The 22,655-nt window shown below is 38.6% G+C and overlaps 3 protein-coding genes across 14 annotated transcripts in view; 1 reads left to right on the plus strand and 2 right to left on the minus strand.

Annotated features, from left to right (window-relative positions):
• SYTL3 (synaptotagmin like 3) overlaps positions 1–4,347 on the minus strand; it is a 36,412-nt gene extending 32,065 nt beyond the window's left edge. Inside the window, exon 1 of one of the 4 annotated variants that reach the window (XM_083830944.1) lies at positions 4,257–4,347. The gene's annotated coding sequence lies outside the window, so the exon portion shown is untranslated. The other 3 variants (XM_083830941.1, XM_083830943.1, XM_083830942.1) reach the window with 3 other exon arrangements.
• Positions 4,348–4,420: 73 nt separating this feature from the next.
• Positions 4,421–10,801, plus strand: DYNLT1 (dynein light chain Tctex-type 1). 5 transcript variants are annotated; one of them, XR_014582260.1, is made up of 6 exons: positions 4,421–4,596; positions 4,680–4,713; positions 5,830–5,869; positions 7,544–7,804; positions 8,445–8,486; positions 9,689–9,785. XR_014582260.1 is itself a non-coding variant. In XM_083830954.1 (5 exons), the coding sequence occupies exons 1-5, from the start codon at positions 5,846–5,848 to the stop codon at positions 10,455–10,457; spliced, it is 339 nt and encodes a 112-aa protein (XP_083687080.1). In that variant the 5' UTR covers positions 5,831–5,845; the 3' UTR covers positions 10,458–10,801. The 5 variants fall into 5 exon arrangements, 2 of the variants coding, with proteins under 2 accessions (XP_083687080.1, XP_083687079.1); XR_014582261.1 differs by having other exon boundaries at positions 7,544–7,779; positions 9,689–9,783; XR_014582262.1 differs by having other exon boundaries at positions 7,544–7,818; positions 9,689–9,782.
• A 314-nt stretch (positions 10,802–11,115) lies between these two features.
• The window catches only part of TMEM181 (transmembrane protein 181), a 35,016-nt gene continuing 23,476 nt past the window's right edge, over positions 11,116–22,655 (minus strand). For 3 of the 5 annotated variants that reach the window (XM_083830950.1, XM_083830952.1, XM_083830951.1), the window contains exons 10-17: positions 22,054–22,145; positions 20,793–20,850; positions 20,007–20,109; positions 19,864–19,915; positions 18,887–18,969; positions 17,688–17,777; positions 16,196–16,262; positions 11,116–14,960 (exon numbers count right to left, since the gene is read on the minus strand). In XM_083830950.1, coding sequence (XP_083687076.1) covers positions 14,882–14,960; positions 16,196–16,262; positions 17,688–17,777; positions 18,887–18,969; positions 19,864–19,915; positions 20,007–20,109; positions 20,793–20,850; positions 22,054–22,145 — 624 coding nt within the window. In that variant the 3' untranslated portion in view covers positions 11,116–14,881. Of the gene's footprint in view, positions 14,961–16,195; positions 16,263–17,687; positions 17,778–18,873; positions 18,970–19,863; positions 19,916–20,006; positions 20,110–20,792; positions 20,851–22,053; positions 22,146–22,655 lie in introns of all 5 variants that reach the window. The other 2 variants (XR_014582258.1, XR_014582259.1) reach the window with 1 other exon arrangement.

The following is a 22,655-nucleotide window of genomic DNA, read 5'->3' on the forward strand; positions in this document are numbered from 1 at the left end:
TGAAAAGACAAAACACCACAAGCCTAAGAGAGAGAAGAGAAATACCCTTTGAGAGTCGTTTCTAATAATAACCTGATTTCTGTTAAGACTAGATAAAGCATTTATCACACAATAATGCCATTATCTTTGTTACTGCACACCAACACTAAAGAGTTAAGATAGATAATATTTCTAGCTCAGCGCACTAACAACTTTGTATCAAACTGATGATATTAATGTACAAATATAGGAGAAGTATAAAAATCAAAACAGATTCACAGCCATGCTTTGGATATATTCTATAACCTTCACTTTTGTAAAACTCTTACTAAAAACACAAAATAATTTTAATGCGGTGAAGTAGAGAAAGAACATGATCGTTGAATCCAATTCAGTTAAGACACCATATCCAGTTTTATTACTACTGTCTAGTGTTTAGTATGTACTACAGGAAGTGTACGAGTGTTCCAGTTACGCTACACCAAATATTAAAGATACCTATATGAAAACAGGTTAGGTGTTTCAAAGTTAATATGAACTAAATACATAGTGTTAGACTTTCCACGAAGACAAAAGGATAAAAGTTTACTGAAGCAGTCACAGATATTTCACTGATGTACCTCAGCTGAGAATCTGACCAAATGGATCATTATTTTAAAATATTAATGAGAGTTTTAAGGTTAAAACCAAACAAAACAGGAGGCAATAATTGATATTGCTATAAACAGTATGCATTCCATTCTTTTATATTTTTTTCCATGAAACTCTTCAACAGACACCAAAAGGACAAAGCATTTCACAGAAGTGTTAAGAAATAAAAAAAAAGATCGGTTTCCTGTGGAAACAAAAGACACAGAGATAGGCATAATCACATTTTATTTCCTTAACAACTGCAATTTCACAGGATATTACTCAGTTAAAACCTAAAAAGCCCTAGCAATTTTTAACACAATGTGCGTTGTTTTCAAAGACCTCTGCCACCTCCACCTGCTTTAATCTTTTATCTCAAGGATATCTCCAAGAATTAATTAAAACGTTTCAGCCTTCAATTCCATTTAAGTCAATACAGCCTCTACACCGTACAGGATACCAAAACAGCCATTACAGTATTTGAAAGTTAGGCTTTCTGTAAACTCCCAGAATTTCCAAGGGCTGGTATATGTACAATGCTATCAGAAAATCCTGCTGAAGCATCAGAATGAGCTAGCAAATTCACGATAGTCATTATTGGGGTGGGGGGGAATCAAAGAAAACTGCTCTAGTGATCTTACAGAAAACATACAAACATCTTACAGAGCTACCGTCCCTCTACAACAGCTACAAAAAGGAACATCTGCTTTCAAGAAAGTACAGAAATAGTTGCTGTTTGATTATCTCCTGCAAATTCTTTAAAAAAGGACTACCTCCCTTCTTCACAGGGAAGCCCCAACATGTCCATGTTTCAAGCCTATTTTGGGAAAGGGATTTCAGATGACTTCTTAGAGTATAAAAAAAATATTGGGGGCATAAAGAATCTTACTTAGAAATGCACATATAAATATATTTTTAAATTATGTTTTCAGCTGTTCAAGCTTGTACAAATTTAAATGGTGTGAGGGAAAGAACAGTTTGGAGCCTTCCCTTGTTTCCATTTTGTCTTCCTTGCAGCTATGCTCTTTCCTCCAAAAGGCTTTTAACCTCAGCCCGTCGGAGATGCTGCAAACACCACCATTCAAAACAGCTGGTCTATTGCAATACCTCATATTCCATTCACAGTGACAATTCATATAAGCAGTGCATCTAATGCCAGCAGTAGACTGCCAAAAGGGACTAGGATGGAAAGACTAGGATCACCTTCTGACACCAAACAGCAGAACAAATTTACTGCAGAGAGAAGTGCCAGGGGCCCTGCATCCAACAGCATCTGCACTATGCAGAGAGACAAAAAGGCTCCGTGAGTCTCACTGCATCATGCGCTGCACAGAACAAAGCATAAAATCCATCACAGAGCCAGCAGCTGTAGGATTACTGCACCTGCACATCCCTACAGTTTTTTGTTTTAATTTTTATGAAGTTTTAAGCACAAACAACCATTGTGTTCTGTCACTTTTTCTTGTACATTCGAAGAGAACTCAAAATCTAACTTGATGAAGTAGCTTCTAGAACAAATAAAATACTCCTTTCCCCAAAATAGGATAATCCTTGTGCTTCACAGCAGCACAGCAGATTTGAGTTCTTAGTCATTTCAAGGAAGAATTCAAGGTGAACTGAAAAGCTCACCATGGCTGTAAAAAAAAAAAAAAAAAAAAGAGAGAGCTTTTCTAACACTGACGTTGTCTGCATTAAATTAGGTTTTGGTAGTATTAAAGAAGTAGTGTTTCCAGTAATGACACTTCTTGACAGAAAAAAAAACAATCTTAAAAGATATCTACAGATGTTCTCCCTTCATATTTACCCATCGAATCAGGCAATATAGCTAGCTAGCTACCTTACACAGTCCACTAACCTCATAAAGCCAAGCACCTTCTTTGTAAAACCAAAAGTAACAGCAACCTAGTTAGTAAATACCACGATACTTCTTCCTTTTCATCACAAAGCTCACATAAAGTATTTAGTTCACACGTTATTTTAAATCATGTCTTTAAAATAACCCTAGTGTCAGACAGATGGATGAGTAGCGGTCTTAGGCTATCGCGTTGAGCTGTTGTAAGGGAGATGAGAGAACCAACATGGTCACTTCTTAGGAGAGGGAGGTGTGCACGCATGCAGTGTAATCTGAGAAGGCTATGCTCTTTTTTTTTTTAAATCAAACTAAGATGGTATGTAATTATGTAACTGGAGGTTAATCAGAAGGCCTAGGACAAGTTAAAGTGCAAAAAGCAGCGTATTTTATAAGTTTTTAAGCTTACAAATGCTTGACTTAACAAGCTTCTTTCTCTCAAAGCAATTTTGCACATAATGTGATATTGAACTTCTTTCTCCCTCCTTTCAGATCCTTAAGCATTAGCAAAATAATGACCTATAAATAAGTACAAATAAACCAATCTTCTAAAGATTCACAGAGCCTTTGCTGACCTGAGGTAATTGGATTACTCTATCCATTAACCCAAAAGACAGATGTAATACATCAGTAGCTAGGACACAGATTCAGGAGGTTCAGAATAAAAATATTCACAAATGCTACTGGAATGTATGGCTATTTTGTATTTTGTAGAGGACAATCAAATAAATTTAATCTTAGTTAAGAAAATTATAAGCGTTAAAGATGCTATTTTAAGTAGCAGTTGTGGTCTTTCCATAAAATATTTGCAGTCTAACCAACACTATTTCAGTAAATAAAAATTCATTCCCCCATGTAACGTCACATACGACAGTTAAAAAACATCCTTACCTTTTCAGCAGCCATCAAAGAAAGATGCGTTGAAGTAAACTGCTTTTAAGAGATGAGTTGCACTCTTACTATTTGTTTATCTTTCCTTAAAGAAAACCGGTGGCAGTTCTCCACCCCCTTTCCTTCCTTTGACACCAAAATTAGACTGAAGTATGCACAGAAGAGCATCCCCAAAAGAGATAAAAAGCAAATGCAATCAAAGAGCAGCTCTGGTGTTACAACAGCTTCTGCAAAGTCTCTGGTTTTGTTCCCAGCAACAGCAACTAACAATCAATGGGAAGTTATTCGTTTTTCTAACATCAAAAAGAGACTCAGCACAACAGAATATAAAAGCTGACTGATATCAGCAAAATATACTCAGTCTTCAAGCCACACACAGGAAGAGAAGTGGCTTTGAGTTCTACATAATTTCTTTTTCTGATACTATAGATGTGAAAATACTACTAACCTCAATGTCCCCAGAACTCGCACACAGAACACCACCTGTATCACACATGGTTCTTTCTTGAAAACAAATTTTGCAACTCTGAATAAAAAAGCAATTAACATAGACAAACAGAGGACGGCAGACAGTTCAAAAGAATTCATTTTTATGCACTAGTGAAAAGCAGAAAATTAGTCTACCTACCAGTAGTAAACCTGATGTCACATAAAAAGTTGAAATTTCATTTGGATGGGATATCCTAGTTCAGTCTATTATAGAACTAAGTGTGAGTAATGAATTTCAAAGTTTTATCTTATCCATTTATTTCAAAGTCTGGAAATTTGTCTGGAAAGTACTTTCCTACAGACTAGTTCTACCAGATAAACTCCATATAGACTACAGAAAGCCTTATTGCTGTTTTGAGTGTTACAAGATATACTGCTTTTAGTTTAAAATAAAATAAAGCACTGCAATTTTACTCACACAGCAAAAACTGATCAGCCTTCAATCTTACAAACCCATTACTTTCCATAGATTCAAATACTTCCACCTGTGCTCATCAAACCTAATCATGTTCTTCAACTGTATTGCTAAAGAAAGAGCAACTGCTAGTAGGGTATATATAGAACTAAGCCCAACAAAGAAAAGATGGATGATTTGGGTCTTCATTTCAGGCTAAACTTTAACTAAGTGAAAGACCACATATAAACCAAGGAGCCTAATCACCTTCAGTGACAGGCTTGTAAAGCTGGCCTGGGGGAAGAATGTCACACTTGTCCAGTCCATCTTTATACCCGGAGCCAACATTGTTACATCTACCAGAGTAGGTCAGAAATAATTATCTAAACTACTCTTGGAGACTTCCATTGAGGAGGACTTCACATGCTTTGTTATCCATACTGCTAGCTCTCTGCCAGCGGGAGCAGCTCTGAGGAGAGAGGTAAGGGGGAGCTGAGAGGAAGCGCAGCAACCGGGGACCATCCCAAGGCATCTGACCAGGGTGGGAGCTGCCAGCAGAATCCATCGACAGTCCCAGTGTGAGGTGATCAGGCAGGATCTGTCCCGGGACACAGGTCAGGAGCTGCAGGAGATGGGGCTGGACACAGGGGTGGGGATACAGGGCTGAGGTGCACCCCAGAGACGGGCCTGGAGCAGAGGCTGCAGTGGGGTGACTGGTGCAGCTGGGGCCCATCTGTGTGCTCTGAGGGCCCCAAGACTGTAACTCACAATGGTGTTAGGTGGAAAATTAGGTTGGAAATTAGAAGACATTTCTTCTCAGAAAGAGCAGTCGGGCATTGAAAGGGGGTTGCCCAGGGAAGTGGTGGAGTCACCATCCCTGAGGGTGTTTAAGGAAAAGTTGGATGTGGTGCTTAGGGACATGGTTTAGTGGGTGACAATGGTGGTAGGGGGATGGTTGGACCAGATGATCTTGGAGGTCTTTTCCAACCTTGATTATTCTTGAAATACAATGTCTAAAATCAGACGTGGTATTCCCTGTGATGCCTTACTGCATGGAGTACAACAGGAACGCTGCTTCCCTCATCCTGTGAGCTACACTACCCAGCATGGCACCTCCTTTTTTTTAACAGCAGCTTCATATGTCAGACCAAAGTAAATCGCATCTGATATGCCCCTCTACACCCTGCTCCGTGGTAGGGCTACCCAGTCAGCTAGTCCCCACCCTGCCTCATTCACAGGGCTGATTATTCATGCCTCAGCGTAGGCCTTTGTGCATGCATCCATTAAGTTATTTTCTGCTTTCTTCAGAGCATTTCTCCACTTCATCTGGGCCATTCTGAACCTCAACAGCACCGTGTACACAGCCTCCCAGAAATTCATATCATTAGTAACTTGGGTTATGTGTAAAAATTGCACACACGCAAATCCATAAACTGTAAAAAAGAGTACCCTTTAATTCCATTGTCCAAATTCTGATTCAGGATGTTAAAAAAAAAAAAAAAAAAAAGAAGGAGAAAGAGAGATAGAGATTGGCTTGGAACGGTAAGAACACACAGATTCTTTATGTCTTTCCCTGTTTTATTTTTTTTAATTCCAGTTTGTGAACGCACGTGATGACCTCAGCCCTTCCTGTCAAGGTTTGTTTTCAAAACCACGGGGGACCTCTCTCCCACCTCCCCAGCAGCGCCCAGGACACAACCAGAAAACCAGGGCGGCGCTGCTCGCCTCGGCCCGCCGGGCAGCACCACGGCGGCGCCCCCCGCCACCGCCAGCGGGCCGTCGCTACGGGGACGGCGCCATCTTGGGCGCGGCCCGGGAGGCGGGGAGCGGAGCGCGCAGGCGTCTCGGCGGCCGGGCGGCGGCGGCGGGGCGATGGACGACTTCCAGGCGGGGGACGAGGTAACGGCCCCGGGGCGGGCGGGGGGCTCCGCCATGCCCCTGCCCTGCCCCGGTGTGCGGCCCGAGCAGGGTGCCGGTGGGGAAGGAGGGGTCTGAAGCGCCTGGGCTGCTGCCGAATGCGCCAGGAGAGGTGGCACGGGCTGAGACAAAGCGGGCTCCGTTTCGTGCCGGTGGCCGCCCGGGGGGTGTTGCTCCCGCAGAGGGCCCCTTTTTGTCGCTGCATTGTTCTCCGGCGGTGGCTGCGGTGGGTGGTAGCAAAGCAGCCTCGGAGATGGAGGTGTGTCAGGTCAGGCTGTGCTGAATCCTTCACCTGACCGATGGGCCTGGCCTGTGTCGTGCAGAAGCATTAATAAGTGATAATTAACAATTCAAACATCATTCTCATAGCTGTCTTTAGAGACGTCTTCAGGATTACTGAAAAACATCGCTTTGCAGTTCACGTTTGTTGCCTGGGAACACCCTTTTCAAACAAGGTGTTGGAAACGTTGAGTCCGCTTTCCTTGTACTGGAGGGGTGGCTCAGAAATCACAAAGCTTCTGTGTTTTTTCCCTTTTTAAAGAAAAATATTTTTATTGTCTTATTAAAAGATGGAACAATTGTATTATTTGACAACTTATTTATGACACACAAATCACAATGCTATGTATCAGGACTCAATGGTCAGTGTCTCACATATTTAAACCCATATATGTTTTCATCCTAAACAAGGGGGAGGTTCTGAGAAGTAACAGAACCCCCTGAACCAAATTCTGAAATTTGTCTATGACTCTCCCACTTTTTTTTTAATCAAAAAACAGAACTAAATACCTTTGGGAATGTGGTCTGAATTTAATTCAGTTTAGTTTGGTGAATTTCGTTTGTGCTTACCCAGACATTTCTGCGCAAAGTTCTAGACTTTGTGGAGAAAAAACACATACAGTTTGTCATCTGGCCTGGCAGCATGTCTGCCGGCGTGTCTGGCATATGTGTTCTCAGTTTCTGCTCTGTGGGAAAGAACACCATGATAATTCTAGCTCTTATTTGGATAAATACAGTGGTGCACCTTAACATGTAAGCACCTGTAGAATTAAGTAGTGTGAAAATGAATGCGAGTTATTAAATCAAAGTCAAGAAGCTGAAAATAAAAGCAAGTTTGCCACGCAGTATATGAAAGCTTTTAGAAATGTTGAGGTGTGCTAGCAGGTTAGTGAACAGTTATTAATAACTCTGAACAGTTATTAAAAAGGCGTTGCCTGCCCTTCTCCCTTGGCATGTTGCTGCTTTTGTCATGGAGAACACTCAACTGCTTGCATCTTTCTGAAGTTGCACATCTTTGAAGCTGGCTAGACAGTTCACCGTCTGACCAAGGTCCAAGCGGGTTTAGTTGTGGCACCCCTGAACACCCTAATTGTGCTTTTATTCATGATTGCCAGCTAGAGAAGCTGCGAGACCTTCAAGCGAGAACTTGGTCAAAAAAGAGAAGTCAGAAGTAAAAGCCTGGGCACGCATGAGCACCCAGCGGGACTTTGTGACAGAGCGTCACCATGCCCAGTGTCACTGCTCCCCCGTGCTGTTGTGACCAGGGCAGGAGGCTGGCCGCCTGGTTGTGCTGCCAGCACGCACTCGCCAACACGGGGCATGGTAGCAGCTGAGGGACTAGGACAGAAAGGTATCCTAACCACGCGGAAAAACAGGTAGTAGTTTTAAGGTCAGTAAAATGCTGGGGCCTTCCCTGTCCAACTTCCCTTTTGCTTCATCTCTACTGCCTGGAGCCTGAGAGAATGCTGAAGGTGGTAGGAAATGCAGAAGCTAGATTTCCCCCTTTTCAAGAAGCAATTTTCTTTGTATCCCAGCTGAAATTGTAGTGACAGCTTTTCCTTGAGCTGTGAATTGATGCTTTGTCCACATCAGTGCCCAGAAGATGTGGGTTTCATTTAACTGTGAGCCGTGTCTGTGCACTGAGGTTATCTCTGCAGCCCATTCAGTGAACCATAGACATTAATGGTTATTGTAAGGTGGGTTTATACGTGTATGGAAGTGCTATATGTATTATTTTAAAATACTCTCCAGTTAAAATTTGAAAACTTTGACTTAGAAGTCCAGCCAATGTTACTTCTTCTGTTACTTTCCATTATTTTGTTAAGAATGTTCACTTGACTGGATTCAGGTAAGTATGGTTAAGTTATGAGCAAAAAAGGAAGAGTAGGCATCATCTGACTTGCAATAAACCTATCAAGCATTAATTAAGCTTGAAGTCTATTTTCCTTACAAAGCTTGAACTGTGTAAATGGAAGAATGCATTCACTGATGATTTACAATTTTGCTTCTTTGTAGACTTCCTTTGTCGTTGATGAAGTCAGTAACATCATTAAAGAGGTAAACTAACATTTTCACTTTGGTGTGAAAGCGTGCTATGTTGTGTGCTGTGTGCTAAAAAGAAGTCAACAAAATCTGGTGACTAGTATGTGGTTAGTTCAAGATAGGTTATTATGGAAGTGTAGGTAATCATTGATTAATTTAACCACTGTGGACGCTTTAAGTGGAAATGATACCTAGCTGTGGTTGTGACATGTATTACAAACCCAAAAGATGATTAAAATAATTTCCTGTGCTCCTCTCTGCAGTGTATGCCTACTCCGAGGCAGCTGTTGTATGCTAAAACCTGTACAGATTGCATGTTACTGAGGCACAAAATCGGTGTTCTGTACGAACTGTCTGCATATGCATGTTACTGTGGTCTTCTGAGATGCTTTTCCTCCAAAATGAGTTATTCGTTTGAAACAACTCTTCTTGTTGCTAAGAAACCTGAATTTCCTGTCTGTAAATTTGCCAGAGAGGTTTGAGTTTTGCATCTAGAGTTCCTCTCGCAGAGCAGACAAGCATCTTTTACGTGTTGCAAAACAACTGTTTAGGTCAGACTTCCTGTAAATTGGCTAGGCGTGCTCTAATACCTGTTCCTGTCCCTTCTGAATCTGAAACAACTTTGTGGTTATTTTAAAAATAATTTCTGGAAGAAAAAAATTATCAATGAAAAAAATCTGCAAGTTTAATGTACTTTTGTGCCTTAAAGGGGAATTCTCATTAGTAAAATGGACTGTTTGGCTAAAGGCTTCTGTTCTGTTAGTAACCAGCAATTACATGGGTCTCTTGTTTTGATTTGGTTTTGTTTTCCAAAAATGACGTTGCTGAAAAATCTGAAGTTCATTTGTAAAGAATATGTGTGGATAGGCCGTTGTTCTGTGCGTTTTTTCAGTCTCTTCAGGACTGTTTAAATGCAAGGGCCTTTTCGTAAGTCTGGCTCCAGGATGTTGGAATAGGAATTAGAAAGGAAAAATCAAGATATAACAGTGAAAAGAGGAAGGAATATATTGTTGTACCGTCTGTGCCTGGCTCAAACTCTGAATTGCAAGTTCTGTAACATTTGAAAACAGTTCCAGCAATCAGTACGGACAAAGAGTATTTAGGATATTTTCTACGAGTACGGTGTTTCATCCTCAGTGTACCACGTTCAGATAGATAAATGGGATCCTCGTAGAGTGACAACAAGGGGGCTTACTTTGTGTGTTTGTCACCAACAGGCCATAGAAAGTGCGATCGGTGGCAATGCCTACCAGCACAGCAAAGTGAACCAGTGGACAACAAGTGTGGTGGAACAAACTCTAAGCCAACTCACAAAGCTGGGGAAACCCTTCAAGTATATTGGTGAGCTCAACTTTGTTTTCTGTTTAAGCAGGTAGAGTAAACTGATAAGAACAACAACAACAAAAAAAAAGCTTAGCAAGAACCATGGCTATTAACTACTCATAAGCATGTATGTTTGTGTATGTACGTACTGTGCTAAGCATAAATGTAGCTAAATGGTAATTGATGAAAGCAGTAAACTAATAAAAGCTTCTCTACTGACAAACAGTGACCTGTGTGATTATGCAAAAGAACGGTGCTGGGCTACATACAGCGAGCTCTTGCTTCTGGGACAACTCCAGTGATGGTAAGGAGTGAAACTGTTGGATGCTTCAACTTGCAACGTTAACGCTAGTCCCCTTGAGACTAGGCTGTGTCAGTTTTCTGACTGCTATTGTTCTGGAGGAGTAGCGTACAGTTTGGCATTTTTTCCATGTGGCTGTGATGCTAACTCTTCTAATACATGAAATGCTTAGCTGTTGTGCAAGCTACATTCTTAAGATTCTTAAAGTAAACAAATATGTATACAAGAGCATACATTTTCATATTAATCACTCTTTCTCCCGTCTCTGAAACTCTTTTTTTGTCTTTGTAGGAACTTGTACTGTGAGATGGGAGAATAAGACCATGTACTGTATTGTCAGTGCCTTTGGACTTGCAATATAATTGCCTTGGAATCAGTCATCCTTCAACTCTTTTCTACTCCAGCAAGCACTTGATTCCATCTCAGCTCGAACTGTGAATGCACTGAACAACTTCTGGTTTTAATATACTTTTTATGTAACTTTTTTTCAAATGTGAAAACATGCTGTTACATGGTTTATGTTTGTACTTGGTATTCTACCAGTGGCGCCATGCTGTCTTAACACTTCAAGAACTTCTCTTTAAGGTGCTAATTCTGAAATCTGCTGCAGTGTAAACACTTTCTCTAGATTTCTTTTTTAAGACCAATATAAATAAGACACTGACTTTCACACTTTGTACTCTTGGTTAGCATTAAATTATTGAAATTCATAACCGTTGGTGTGACTTGTTTAAACGTAACCCTTCTGGAGTTTTTAAGAGTTCCAATTCCCCTTGGTAAGCTGGCTAGCATGTTTCTCAGGAATAGTAGCAAGCAGCCTTCCACCTTCAAGCCCAGGCAATAAAAAACAAACACTCCCCCCTGCCCCAGTTCTCTGGTGACTCTGTGCTGACACAGCCTCCTAGATTCAATCCTTATATATGTTCAAACTGGGTTACTTGAATAAGAAACTACTCAAAGTAAAAATGTGTTTAAGTGGTAGTCATACACGAGGAAGGGAAATAAAACCAAGATACAATATAAAGATATAAAACTTTATTCTGAGTATTTAACAATGCTTATACACATGAAGTCTTCCAAGAAACTCAGTACTCAACTTTTGCTTGAAATACTAGTTTTGCTTCATATTCCATACTAGGATCAAGTTTTCCAACATAATGGACAATTTGCTGTCATTAACACAATTTCTAGACAGAATATTTAACACGTCCCCATGCACACTTTTTCAAAGCAGCATTTAATTTACAGCTTCTCATTAAACAGAGCATTTATCTTACACATTTTATACCATTTTGGTACACAAATATTCCATATTTTATCTTAATTTTACATATTTACAAACCTCTAAAATTTTTACAGTAATGCAATGGTTATTACTGGCACAAGCAAAAACAGTGGGCAAAAACTAGGTGGTTATGGATTCAAGGTTGTGTTTTGGCTCAGAGACAACCGATCAAAACCTTTTCTAGCTGGAAACACCTTTCCATTTTCCCCCCATATTAGTTCGCAGGTCTGGTGGACTAGCTCTTCCTTACTGCATTGAGCCATATGCTTCCTTCCTATTCTTTGCCAGCCCTAGGAATTCCAACTGTATTTTTAAAGTAAACACTACAGAAAACCGTTGCCATTAGCAGGTTCATACTCAATTATAATCAATTTCTTAAAATTCCATCTTGATCACAATGTACATGGAAGTCTTACAGTTATTTAATAGAAAGCATCTCCTGTAGAGCAGTAGCGCTATATACTGTGAGGCCTTTTGTACGCTTTTCTCATTTTACAGAGCTCCGGGAGGGCTGGAGATACTGAATTCCTTTTAACTGTAGCTAAAGGAAAGCCAGATTAGTTTCTTATCCAGATCTCTTCTGTTTTACCCTTAGGTTACAACATATTACTCAGCAGTGAATTTATGCCACCTACTGCGAAGCTGTTGGCAATCCATTCTGTAATATTCCTCAAATACTGTCTCTGCTTTCCAATTGTTTACAGATAAGGGGAGTGAAATCAAAATCTCTTGCTAGCCGAACTACCTGCTTCACTGCTTTTGCTTTTTGACTATGCACTGAATTTGATACGACAGTTCCTCAACCAACCTTACCATTACACTCTAGCACATCTAAAATACAAAACTATTTTGTATGGCAAACATTGCTTAAATATAATCTCTAAAAAAATTAGCAAGGAAGTTATTTTTGGTGAGATACTTATTTGAAGTGCACATTTCCCTATCTCAGCTCTCCTATTTTCATTTTGAATACAGTCATGTAGAAAAGTGAAGGTAGACAAAATGGCAAGTAAAATCGGCTGAAAACAGCTTTGAAAAATCATTATTTCACAGTTAGATTAGAAATGCTTTTAGTTAATGAATTCACAAAGCATGACACTATTTCAGGGTCAACTGTAACAACCAACTCCAGCCGTCATAAGAAGCAGTATACTTTGCACATTTGTCAAATCAAGTATTTTATCAATTCAAAACAGCACAGAAGAGAATTAATATGAGAGAGATTTGAATACGTAAGGATCACGTAAATCTGAATTTTTGAAGACCTAATTCCTGTACTCGCTTCAATGGGAAGTCAAAGGGGCTTGAGATACGGAGTGTCTAGCTGGCTGCAGAGTCTGACTGCAAATTCAAACAACCAGACACACCAAGAAAATCTAGGGAATAATAAAATGAGAACGGTCTCTCCTCTTGTAGGATAAAAGATCATCCCCTATACTTGTTAAAAAAAAAATCTGAAAATAAATGCTGAAGGTACAGCTTAGTACAGTTCACTGACAAAACCCCCACAAACTTGCATACCTCTGTAATGGTTTTCCTATATATTCTAAACTGATGCCAGGTAATTAAGACATTTCCCCCCCCCAACATTTTCTTTGTTTTAGCATTATTGTATAATCGTACTTTGGCTTCTAACAAATACATTATCTCTGTTACAGTAAGTTTTAAATTCCAAATATCCTCAAAGAATTCAGAGGTCTGCATTACACACACATACACAATCTTACCACGCTTGTCTTTAAGAGATCACTGATTTAATCTGAACTATTCTTACGACAGCAAGGATGCAACCATATGAAGCAGTTCCTTTGGTCTTCTGTAAGCAAATTGCTCCCTGTGAGGTCTCTCTTTAATGCTCCTGAACAGCTACAAGGAGGTTATTGCAGCTGCTATGGCCTAAAACCGTTGCACAAAAGCATAACAAATCTACTCTCCCCCCCCCCAATATAATTCAGAAAGTCTAGCAGGCCTTCATTGCACCATGCTGCTTAAACTAGTTCAATCATTAGCATGATTTACTAGTGTAAGCCAGCATCATTTTCTACCTAACATATTAACAGTACTTTTTACTGTCTTCTACAGCAGCAGGACAAACAGATTCTACAAGAGTAAGTTGAAGTTATGAATCCATTAAAAAAGGAAAAAAAAAAAAGACTTTCAGACAGGTCAAGTACTTGAGAACATAGAAGTAGTTAGAAACAAATAGCATCCACTTAAATACAGAGCCGAACAGTAGTGTGGGAGGATAAAAACAGCTTTTAAACTGAGAAGCAGCAGCATTGTACTAGGAATAATGAATTCCCATATAATTGTTCCAGCACAGACTGGAATACAGATCATCGTAAAATGTACTCGTAAAAATTTCAAGCAGTAGGGGTGGCAACTGTGGTATGAGAGAGAAGTCTATGCACAGAACATGCTCAGAAGCTGTTACACAAGTTCAATACATGAGCAGCCAAGCAGATAACTGCCTATTAATACAACTTCATGAACAATTCTGATGTAGAAAAAGCCTCTAAAACGAAATGTTTGGAAATACGAAATTGTACTTCTCTATGAAACTCTGTACCATATTCTTGTAAGTGTAACAATCTCCTCCAGCACACAATCACAAAAAGAAAAAAAAGTACTGGCTTCCTTCTGAGATTTGTTGCTGCCCAAATATTTTCATTTGAGAGGGCTGTTTAAAAACAAAACAGAACTAACAAAACAGTTTTGCTGTGGTGATAAAGCATGTTATGAAACATATGTTATACAAATAATTTTGGACCACAGACTATTTTGGCTCACTAGAACTTGACTACTTGCACGTATCTCACACTTAGATCATACCTAGTAAATCCAGTTAAATCAGTTAAATGAGTTAAAAGAATGGTTTTAAGACTACACCACCTCTTAGAAGGAATGGAAAGCTTGTGTTTTCCTGCATTTCTTAAAAAAAAAAAAAAGGGGGTGGGGTGGGGTGGGGGGGAACAGAGAGAAACCTAAAGCACATCATTCCCTGCCTCCAGTTCAACTGACAATGACTAATGTACAAAATTGAAAGGGAAAAGAGGCACTTCATACAGCAGAGGACAATATACAAAGGAGTTAGCAAAATGCAAGAGATTAAAGACATTATGTTCTACATAATCCCAAGGGGGAAAAAAACCACCAAGCAGCAAAGAAGCAATTTTAAAATGAGTATATAATCAGTGACACCTCGAAATTGAATTAGACTCAAAGATTTTAGTCCATAGACATCCTGCCATCAGACATTTTATAAGATGTGTAAAAATTTTGGTTTCCTAAGTTTCCAACACAACCTTTTTTCAAGCATTCTTTTTTTTTTTTTTTTTTTCAGTTTTAACTTTGTAAACAGAAACAGAAACAAGATGTCCTTCCTGGGATTCCATGTTCAGGTAACAGCAGACTGTAAGAAAGCCAAGGAAGTGGTCCTTCTAGGAAAACTTCATAATTGCTTTAATTCCATCTGAACAAGTCTTTCTACATCAAAATCAATCAATCACTGTCCGACTCCTCTTTATATTTGGCTCTAATAGCTTGGCCATTCTGAAGTGGCATTTCTTCATAGTCACTCCTGTGAAACAGATTTATTTTTTTTTTAACTGATCACCATGTTCTGAAGTTTTATTAAGTCTAAACTAACCAGGGAAGTTCTAAAATGCACTGAAGCATCGAATTGTTACTTGAGTAAAAAGCTTGTATTTGTTTTGCTTCCTTTTTGGGTATATGAAAAATATATATGACTTCTCTCCAGAGACTGGTATATAATAAAATTTATCCCAGCAGCTACAAGCCACTACTGACAAGGATTAGAGTGCAGAAGCAGACTGGTACTACCACCATCCAACTAAACAAAGGCAAGCCATCTCAGACAATGCTAGTCACTCTAGCACAAGCTTGTTCAAGTTAGAATCACAGAATGCTTTGGGTTGGAAAGGACCTTAAGGACCACCCAGCTCCAAGCCCCTGCCATGGGCAGGGACACCTCCCACCAGACCAGGTTGCCCAAAGCCCCATCCAGCCTGGCCTGAAACCCTTCCAGGGATGGGGCATCCACTGCTTCTCTGGGCAACCTGTGCCAGTGCCTCACCAAACTCTGAGTAATTAATTTCTTCCTTATATCTACTCTAAATGTAGCCTTTTCTCATTTTACTCCTTGTCCTATCGCTACAGTCCCTGACAGAGTCTCTCTCCAGCTTTCTGCAGTATTAACCCATCTTCACTGTTGAGCCACTTCAGTGTCCTTGGTAAAAGGTGAAAATATTAAGGGCAGATAATGAATTTGTTTGGTGTCTAGCAAAGGCAGACATGACCTGGATGGGTTTTTAAGTGATACTATAGTTTTTGTATTACATAAACTCACACATGTCCAGGAAGTTTTGCTAGACTTGGTTATTTTTATTCCAGAGAGTGATGGACAGTTAAGAAGAGCAAGCCTTTATCCTTCTCTGCAGCATTTCTGTATGAGCTGACCCTTTGCTAACTCCACCTGACTCCTGTGACCTTTCCCAACTTGAAAGGGATTCCTTCCCGTTCACATCTCTTGCTGCCTTCACTCTGTGACCCACCAACATCCTAATACTTACCCGTTTGGATCAGTGCCATGGCAATCCCTTTGAGAAACCAAAGAAAAACCAAAATAACACACATTCTCATTGCGTTTCTGTTTCAGGATAAGGCTGTTTCTGTTTAGGCAGCTTACTTTCACTAACAACCTACGAAGCCTTCAATTATTTAACAAATATGGAAAAGAACATTACAAAAATAACACACCAAAAAATCCTCTCTGTAGGTATTCTATAATCTTACCCATAAATCACATCATCATCTGAATCGTTCAGCATAGAAAAAGCAGGATTGTCTTTCAACTGCGATTCTGGAAAATACAAATAAGGGTTAATTTAACGCATTAAATGTAGAAACATGGCTGCACTTCTAATCTAACACTGAAGAAACAGACTCAACAGCTTCAAAGGCAGTCATGACTACAATGCAACAAAACTATCACGGAATTCTTTCCTGTAAATTCTTTACCATTCAGCCCACAACATCGTGATGTTCTTAAAATTTAAGGAAATGAAATAACTCTCGCTTTGTATTTTTAGATAGGTAATTCTCCATGTTGCATAAGCGGATTTCCTCTGTTGTGCCATTTCATGTCATATTATTTCAACTTGCATATAATTAAGTCATGCTTCATTGTTATGAGTATTCAAAAGTTCATACTTATTTAAAAAATCAGTCTTCATGAACTTGTTATAAAGACAGTAGACCAAAGTTGTAATCCTCTGTATGTAAGTCAATGACTAGCCTTGCAATAGATGCAGGAAGGACTTATTGTGAGATAAAAGGAAGCACATACTTTTCATTATCTATTTATGACAAATCCCTCTGCCCTGTTTCAAGACCACAATTTCTTGTATAATCTGTTCCTCCTTCGCTGCTGTTTGTAATAATACGCAAGTAAAATTCAATCCATCAATTTGTCAAAAACATCTTTTTCCTGGAAGGTTTTTACTTCATAACGTCTGTAGGCTAATGCTTCTTGCAACCCTTTATCCTCACCCAACCGTTTGTCTTGTCTTTTTTAACAGAAAAAGAGCATCTTTATGTAACAGTTCGATTCATCTCAACTCTAAAAGTTTAGAGAAAGCACCAGCTCCACAATGCTACTCCTCATCATACTTCCCAATATATTTTAAACTCACTGCTTACTTAAAGCAGAGAATGCACTCTGTATGAATATTTATTTTACAGAATCTTTATCTGTTAGAGAGGAATAATGCTTCATAATCATCATGTGAATCAGATTACATCCTCTACTTAGGGAAGCAAAAAAACAAGAGGGCTCCACAGCATGTTCCTCCTAGTTCTCCCCACATTAGAGATCAGCTTAAGTCCTACTTTTCCATCACCCTGTTTTTCTTATTTCAGTCGGGTTTGTCAGCATATCAATATATTAACTTTATTGTTAGAACAAAGTATGAGTGAAGTATTCTTGCTCCTTAAGGGCTGTCTGCAAGTCAGTTACAAGTTAGAGCATTATATGCAAACATATTGACTATAAACTTCATCAGAGAAGAGCACAAGAATTCAAGGCTAGCTAATTAGTTGTATACATTTTAGTATTCCTTCATATTTCCAAGACTGAATCGCCCAAGAGCAGTGCAGCCTCTGCTTATGTCAACCCAAAGCAAATTGAAACAGTAATGAGGCAAGAAAAATATAAGGGTATCACACGGTATGAACTAACATGCCAGATCTTGTCATGTAAGTTTAACAAACAGTTGCTTACACTCACCATACAGTGCATTCTTTGAGGGGGAATACACGAAGGCTAATGTGTAGAGATAGAAGTTCAGTAAACCATAAAATGATAAGAATTCTGCTGGTAGTAAGTGTCAAGGATTCTGCTCAATATAACTCCATACACATTAACTTTGGAAACAAGATCCAAAACATATGTAAGTCGCTTCAATGGAAAGGATGTTTATCATACTAAAGTTTGAGAGTATGAATGACTAAACACAACTGCATTTTATTTTAATTTAATGACAACTAGTGTACTCAAGCTACTTCTAGGTATAGCTCTAACTGAAGATAAATCTTTCGTTTTAACCCAAGTAAAATTTGCAGAGGTAAGGCCTACTCTTTAGTGGAATGCATGGTATAATTGAATAGTTCTGCCTTCACTGCTAAAAGAAAGCTGAGTTAAGGGTGTGATTGGGTGTGAGGTTCTGTTTTATTATTATCATCTTGAAAACTGAGTTCTTGTGGGCATATCAGTTGAGAAGGAAGGAGAAGGACTATGTACAGACAGAACTCAAGATGGGTTCTTGCCTTCACTTTGGGAATATAATAGAGGCTTTGCTTACTGATCTCTACTAGCTCCTAACACATATCTAAAGCTTATCAGTAACAGGATCAGTTGCAGTGACATAGACAATTTCAGAAAGTACAATGAACTAGGATCTTATGGTTAGGATCCACAAATGTACTTTGTAATTCTATTGCCAACAGATATCAGAAATAGTCTTTCCGGAGACACTTAAATTCTCTGATATGACCTCTTCCACATGTAGATTGCACCAATACACAAACACATTTTTGGTGACTTCTAAACTGTTAATTTCTCAGGTATTTTGGTATACCCCTTACCAACTGATAAGTTGAATTCAAGCAGAAAATAGTCAATTTTTTCACTATAAATTGTTAAAAATGACTTGAATGCATGCATATATGGGTCTTCATTCCTTTTGAAGAGTATCAAATGCAGCTGTGGTTTATTTGGTGGAAACAAATTAAACTGAAACTCAGCTCGTAATCTTTACAAATAGCCATTAGAAAATGATGACAAGAAACCTCGATCAAAATTGATTGAGTATCAAAAGCCCACCTAGAAGTCAAAGGACTCAGTCCTTAGGTACATCATCTTTAAGTACCTTCTAAATAAAACCTGATTAACATTCCTAGTTGAGCAGCATCACAACAAAAGGATATAATTCTGATAATGAGTTGATAGCTCAGCAACAAAGTTGTCCTGTAGAACTTGTGCTCCAAAGCGCAGATAGAGTATAACAATGCTGCGGGAGGAAAAAAAAGTGACAGCATATATACCGTGCCTTTAAACTTCAAAATTGAAATGGTAGCTTGATAGAACAGTATACCATAGAGTCATAGAACAGTTCAGGTTGGATGGGACCTTAAAGATCATGTAGTTCCAATCCCCCTGCCATGGGCAGGGATACTTCCCACTACAACAGGTTGCCCAGGGCCCCATCCAACCTGGCCTTGAACGCTTCCAGGGATGGGGCATCCTCAGCTTCTCTGGACAACCTGTTCAGTGCCTCATAGCAAAGAATCGCTTCCAAATATCTAATCTAAATCTACCATTTTTCAGTTTAAAACCATTACTTCTTATCCTGTCACTACACTCCCTGACCTTTTTCCTATGAGAAAATTATTTTAAAATGCCAGTCATTTACTGTAAGACATATTTTGCTTTCATATAGAAAAATACACCACGTTTGGTCTATTTTACATCAGATTTCATCAGTAAAGAAAATTAAAGAGTCAACAGCAATTTGAAAGAACTGCTTGGAGCATGGGAGACAAATACTAACAATAATCTAAGAAACTAATTCTAAACCTCTGCTTTAACTAAGTGAAGCTTACAAAGCTCCAAAAGAGATCAACAGTGCACTGCAGACCACTCAGCAGTACAGAACACATCTCTGCTAAGTGAATCTCTTAAGTCTTGTACTGTATTATGGTGGTAGTAGAAATAACATAAAGCTAGCTTTAAGAGCCTTAAGAAAGGGTTCAAAAATTAAGAAGTGCTAAACATAGCTATCATATCAAAAAGACATTTCTCAGTTTCACTGAAGATTTTTATTATCAAAAAAACATACTTATAACCTTCTTTTCAGGGCTTTGAAAGTTAAGAGTATTGAAAAATGTACTCTGAAATGCCTTACCTAATGACAAGCACTATGAAGGTTAATGCAGTCAAGAACTTTAACCTGAGATCTGAAAAAGATCGAGAAAAGTTATTAGAGAATTTACACCTTTGTGTAGAAGACAACAGCCTGTTTAGTGAAGAACCCCAAAAAATACTTACCAACATAAGGCATGTTACGAAGTTCTGAACATGCCCTCACTATCAGGAACAAAAGGTAAAGAATGTATGTGGTTGCCACCACAAGGAAGAAGATTTTCATTCCCTATAAAAAGATTAGTAGTTTTTATTATTTAACAAGATTTGGCCTATTTCTCCTTTCTTCTTTTATATCCTACAAATAGAAATCATTTTGCAAAGCACAACATGGATTGGTGCGTTTATTCAGGGAAAGTATGCTCATGAAAGGATGGCTATATGTGAAGGTAGGTTCTTGAGGAACATAAAGGATGTTTACTAGAAGAGGTCATTTTGTTCACTGAATTCACTGAGAGCTGAATCTCAAGGATTATCTAAAAACGGATTTCCCAAGAATGATACAAGAAACCATATAAATTTTATCTTCCCCTACAACAAGGAATTCTGAAATTTACTAGGACAGAGGATTTTGGCAAGAGTCAAGATATACAAAACTGACTTAATAAGAGGCTTAAAAAAATTGTCTTTCAGTCCCAACAGTCGTGAGTCCATGACTAAACTTCTGGTGTTGAGTCTCCAGATGCCCAAGGTTATTGCAAGACAATTACTGTTCTCATATGGGATGGAGCTCACTATGGCCTATGCATGATCTGAAGAAAAATGTAAAGTACACTAGGCAAAGTTAGACCACCTGGCCAGCATGTTATATTTTCTAAATTGCAGTATAGATTTCAATGGAAGAGCAAATCCCTCTTCATTTTGTCTAACTACATTTGACAATTTAAAAGCAAGGAAACATTTTTGACTCACCTGGAAGTTACCTGTGTCAACTCTGTATTGATATGTAGGATCATGTACTTCATTGACGCTAGAAAAGATTAAAAATGAAAAAAAAAAAGGTTGTTACATCCTTCCAAAAAACAAGGTCAAAAAAAAAAAAACCACTAACAAAGAAAGCGTTTAAAGTTACTATACAAAGCTTATAACTAAAGATCTTGGCTGTATAAATTGGTGCAATGCCACTGATTCTAATGACAGCTTACATGACATCCTCCTCCCTTCTAAACCTCAATTTGCAAAGAATATGGAGGATTATTTCTTTATTATATGAGGAATAATTTCTTCACAGAGAAGGTGGTAAAAGCAGTGGATTGGGCTGCCCAGGGAAGTGGTGGAGTCTCCGTCCCTGGAGATATTTAAGAGATGTGTGGATGTGGCACTTATGCACATGGTTTACTGATGAGACTCAGTAGGTCAGGCTGACGGTTGGACTTGATGATCTTAAGAGTCTTTTCAAAGTAGATGATTTATTTTTCTACCTAATATTTAGAAAATGCATAATCTTGTAAATACCCATAAGCCTTCAGGATTCAGTGTTTCAATGTTACCCTTGGTGATAAGAACCATACCTAAGAAATAATTGCTGTTTAAGCCTTTAATTCATACAAATTCTGCTGACAGAACATTAGTACCAGCATTCCCTGCTTTCATTGTACACAACGCACAATGGCATGGAGAAGGCGTTACATATATATTGAGAAATAAAATAATAGGCAAACACTTGAGAGTAAAATGGTTCCAAAACTGAGAAATTTTTCTGCGTGGGGAATATTGACAACATTTTGTGAGTGAAACAGAGAAAGAGAAGAGAAACACTGAACGTGGCAAAATAAGTCAGTTTTGAGGAGGATCTGGCTATGCTCTGTCAAGAGCAATTGTGCAGGTCGAACTGTTAAGAAAGTTTTGTCGAACTGCAGTAGTTAACTGCAGAGAAACTGCTGCTTCAAATACTAAAAGCTAACTGTAAGGGTGTGTTGTAGGGAGCCATAACCTACCGGCAAAGTAGCAATCTCTAGCTTTCGCTGTAATTTTTAAAACTATGTACTTCTAGATTGTCCATGAAGAATTCTGTTTTCAAATCAGTCACATTTTGCAAAATAGAAAATAAGAATTTGAACTCTACTCCTATACCACAAAGTATTAAGAAACAGGTGTCATTAATTATAAACAATCTTCTCATTCCTGAATAATTTCAGTTCATTACTTTTGCGCCAAATTTTAAATTACTTACGTTTGCCATATTCCTAATGTAACAGAGGCAAGCCACAATAGTCCAACAATAAATAATTTGGGCAGATAGAAAGTTACGCACTTCCTTTCCCCCTGTTAATAAAACAATAGTGTAGTCAAAGTGTGAACTCATATTTGAGATTTGATTCATTCTTGACAGAATAAAATAACCATTTTCTTTGTTTCATTCAAGATTAGAAATAGATTAAGAAATTCATGTTCAGTACTTTTAACCTGCGTGGTTAAGTGCAGAATACAAAAAACTGTATAATTACTTGTGTTAAAGGCAAAATACAGGAGATTTGGGACATCCTATTCGTAAGGTCCCACATATTTTACTGATATTGGAACTACCGGAATATGCTCCAGAATTCCTATTTCCCTTATGTAGTATCTTAAAGTCGTTTTTAAAAACAATAACAACAAAACCAATCGCCATCTACAACAGTAACCTTCAAAGAAGAGCAAAGCATAATGGTATAATAATTCCAAAGACTGTCTTGCAATAGTTTAGAGTGGATTGTCCCAACTATCTTATTTAGGTGCAATTGTCTCATGACAATCCATTTCACCTCAAATCATTTTAATTCTGTTTGTCACATT

Source organism: Anser anser (assembly GCF_964211835.1).
Source record: "Anser anser genome assembly, chromosome: 3".
In the NCBI taxonomy this organism is placed as follows: domain Eukaryota; kingdom Metazoa; phylum Chordata; class Aves; order Anseriformes; family Anatidae; genus Anser; species Anser anser.

Bases quoted from the DNA above. Each gene is read 5' to 3' on its own strand.
- DYNLT1 (XM_083830953.1), top strand. From the start codon at position 6,105: ATGGACGACTTCCAGGCGGGGGACGAG. The intron at 9,813-10,020 runs GTGAGCTCAACT...ACTGACAAACAG, and splicing joins GAAACCCTTCAAGTATATTG to TGACCTGTGTGATTATGCAA. The intron at 10,099-10,386 runs GTAAGGAGTGAA...TTGTCTTTGTAG, and splicing joins CTGGGACAACTCCAGTGATG to GAACTTGTACTGTGAGATGG.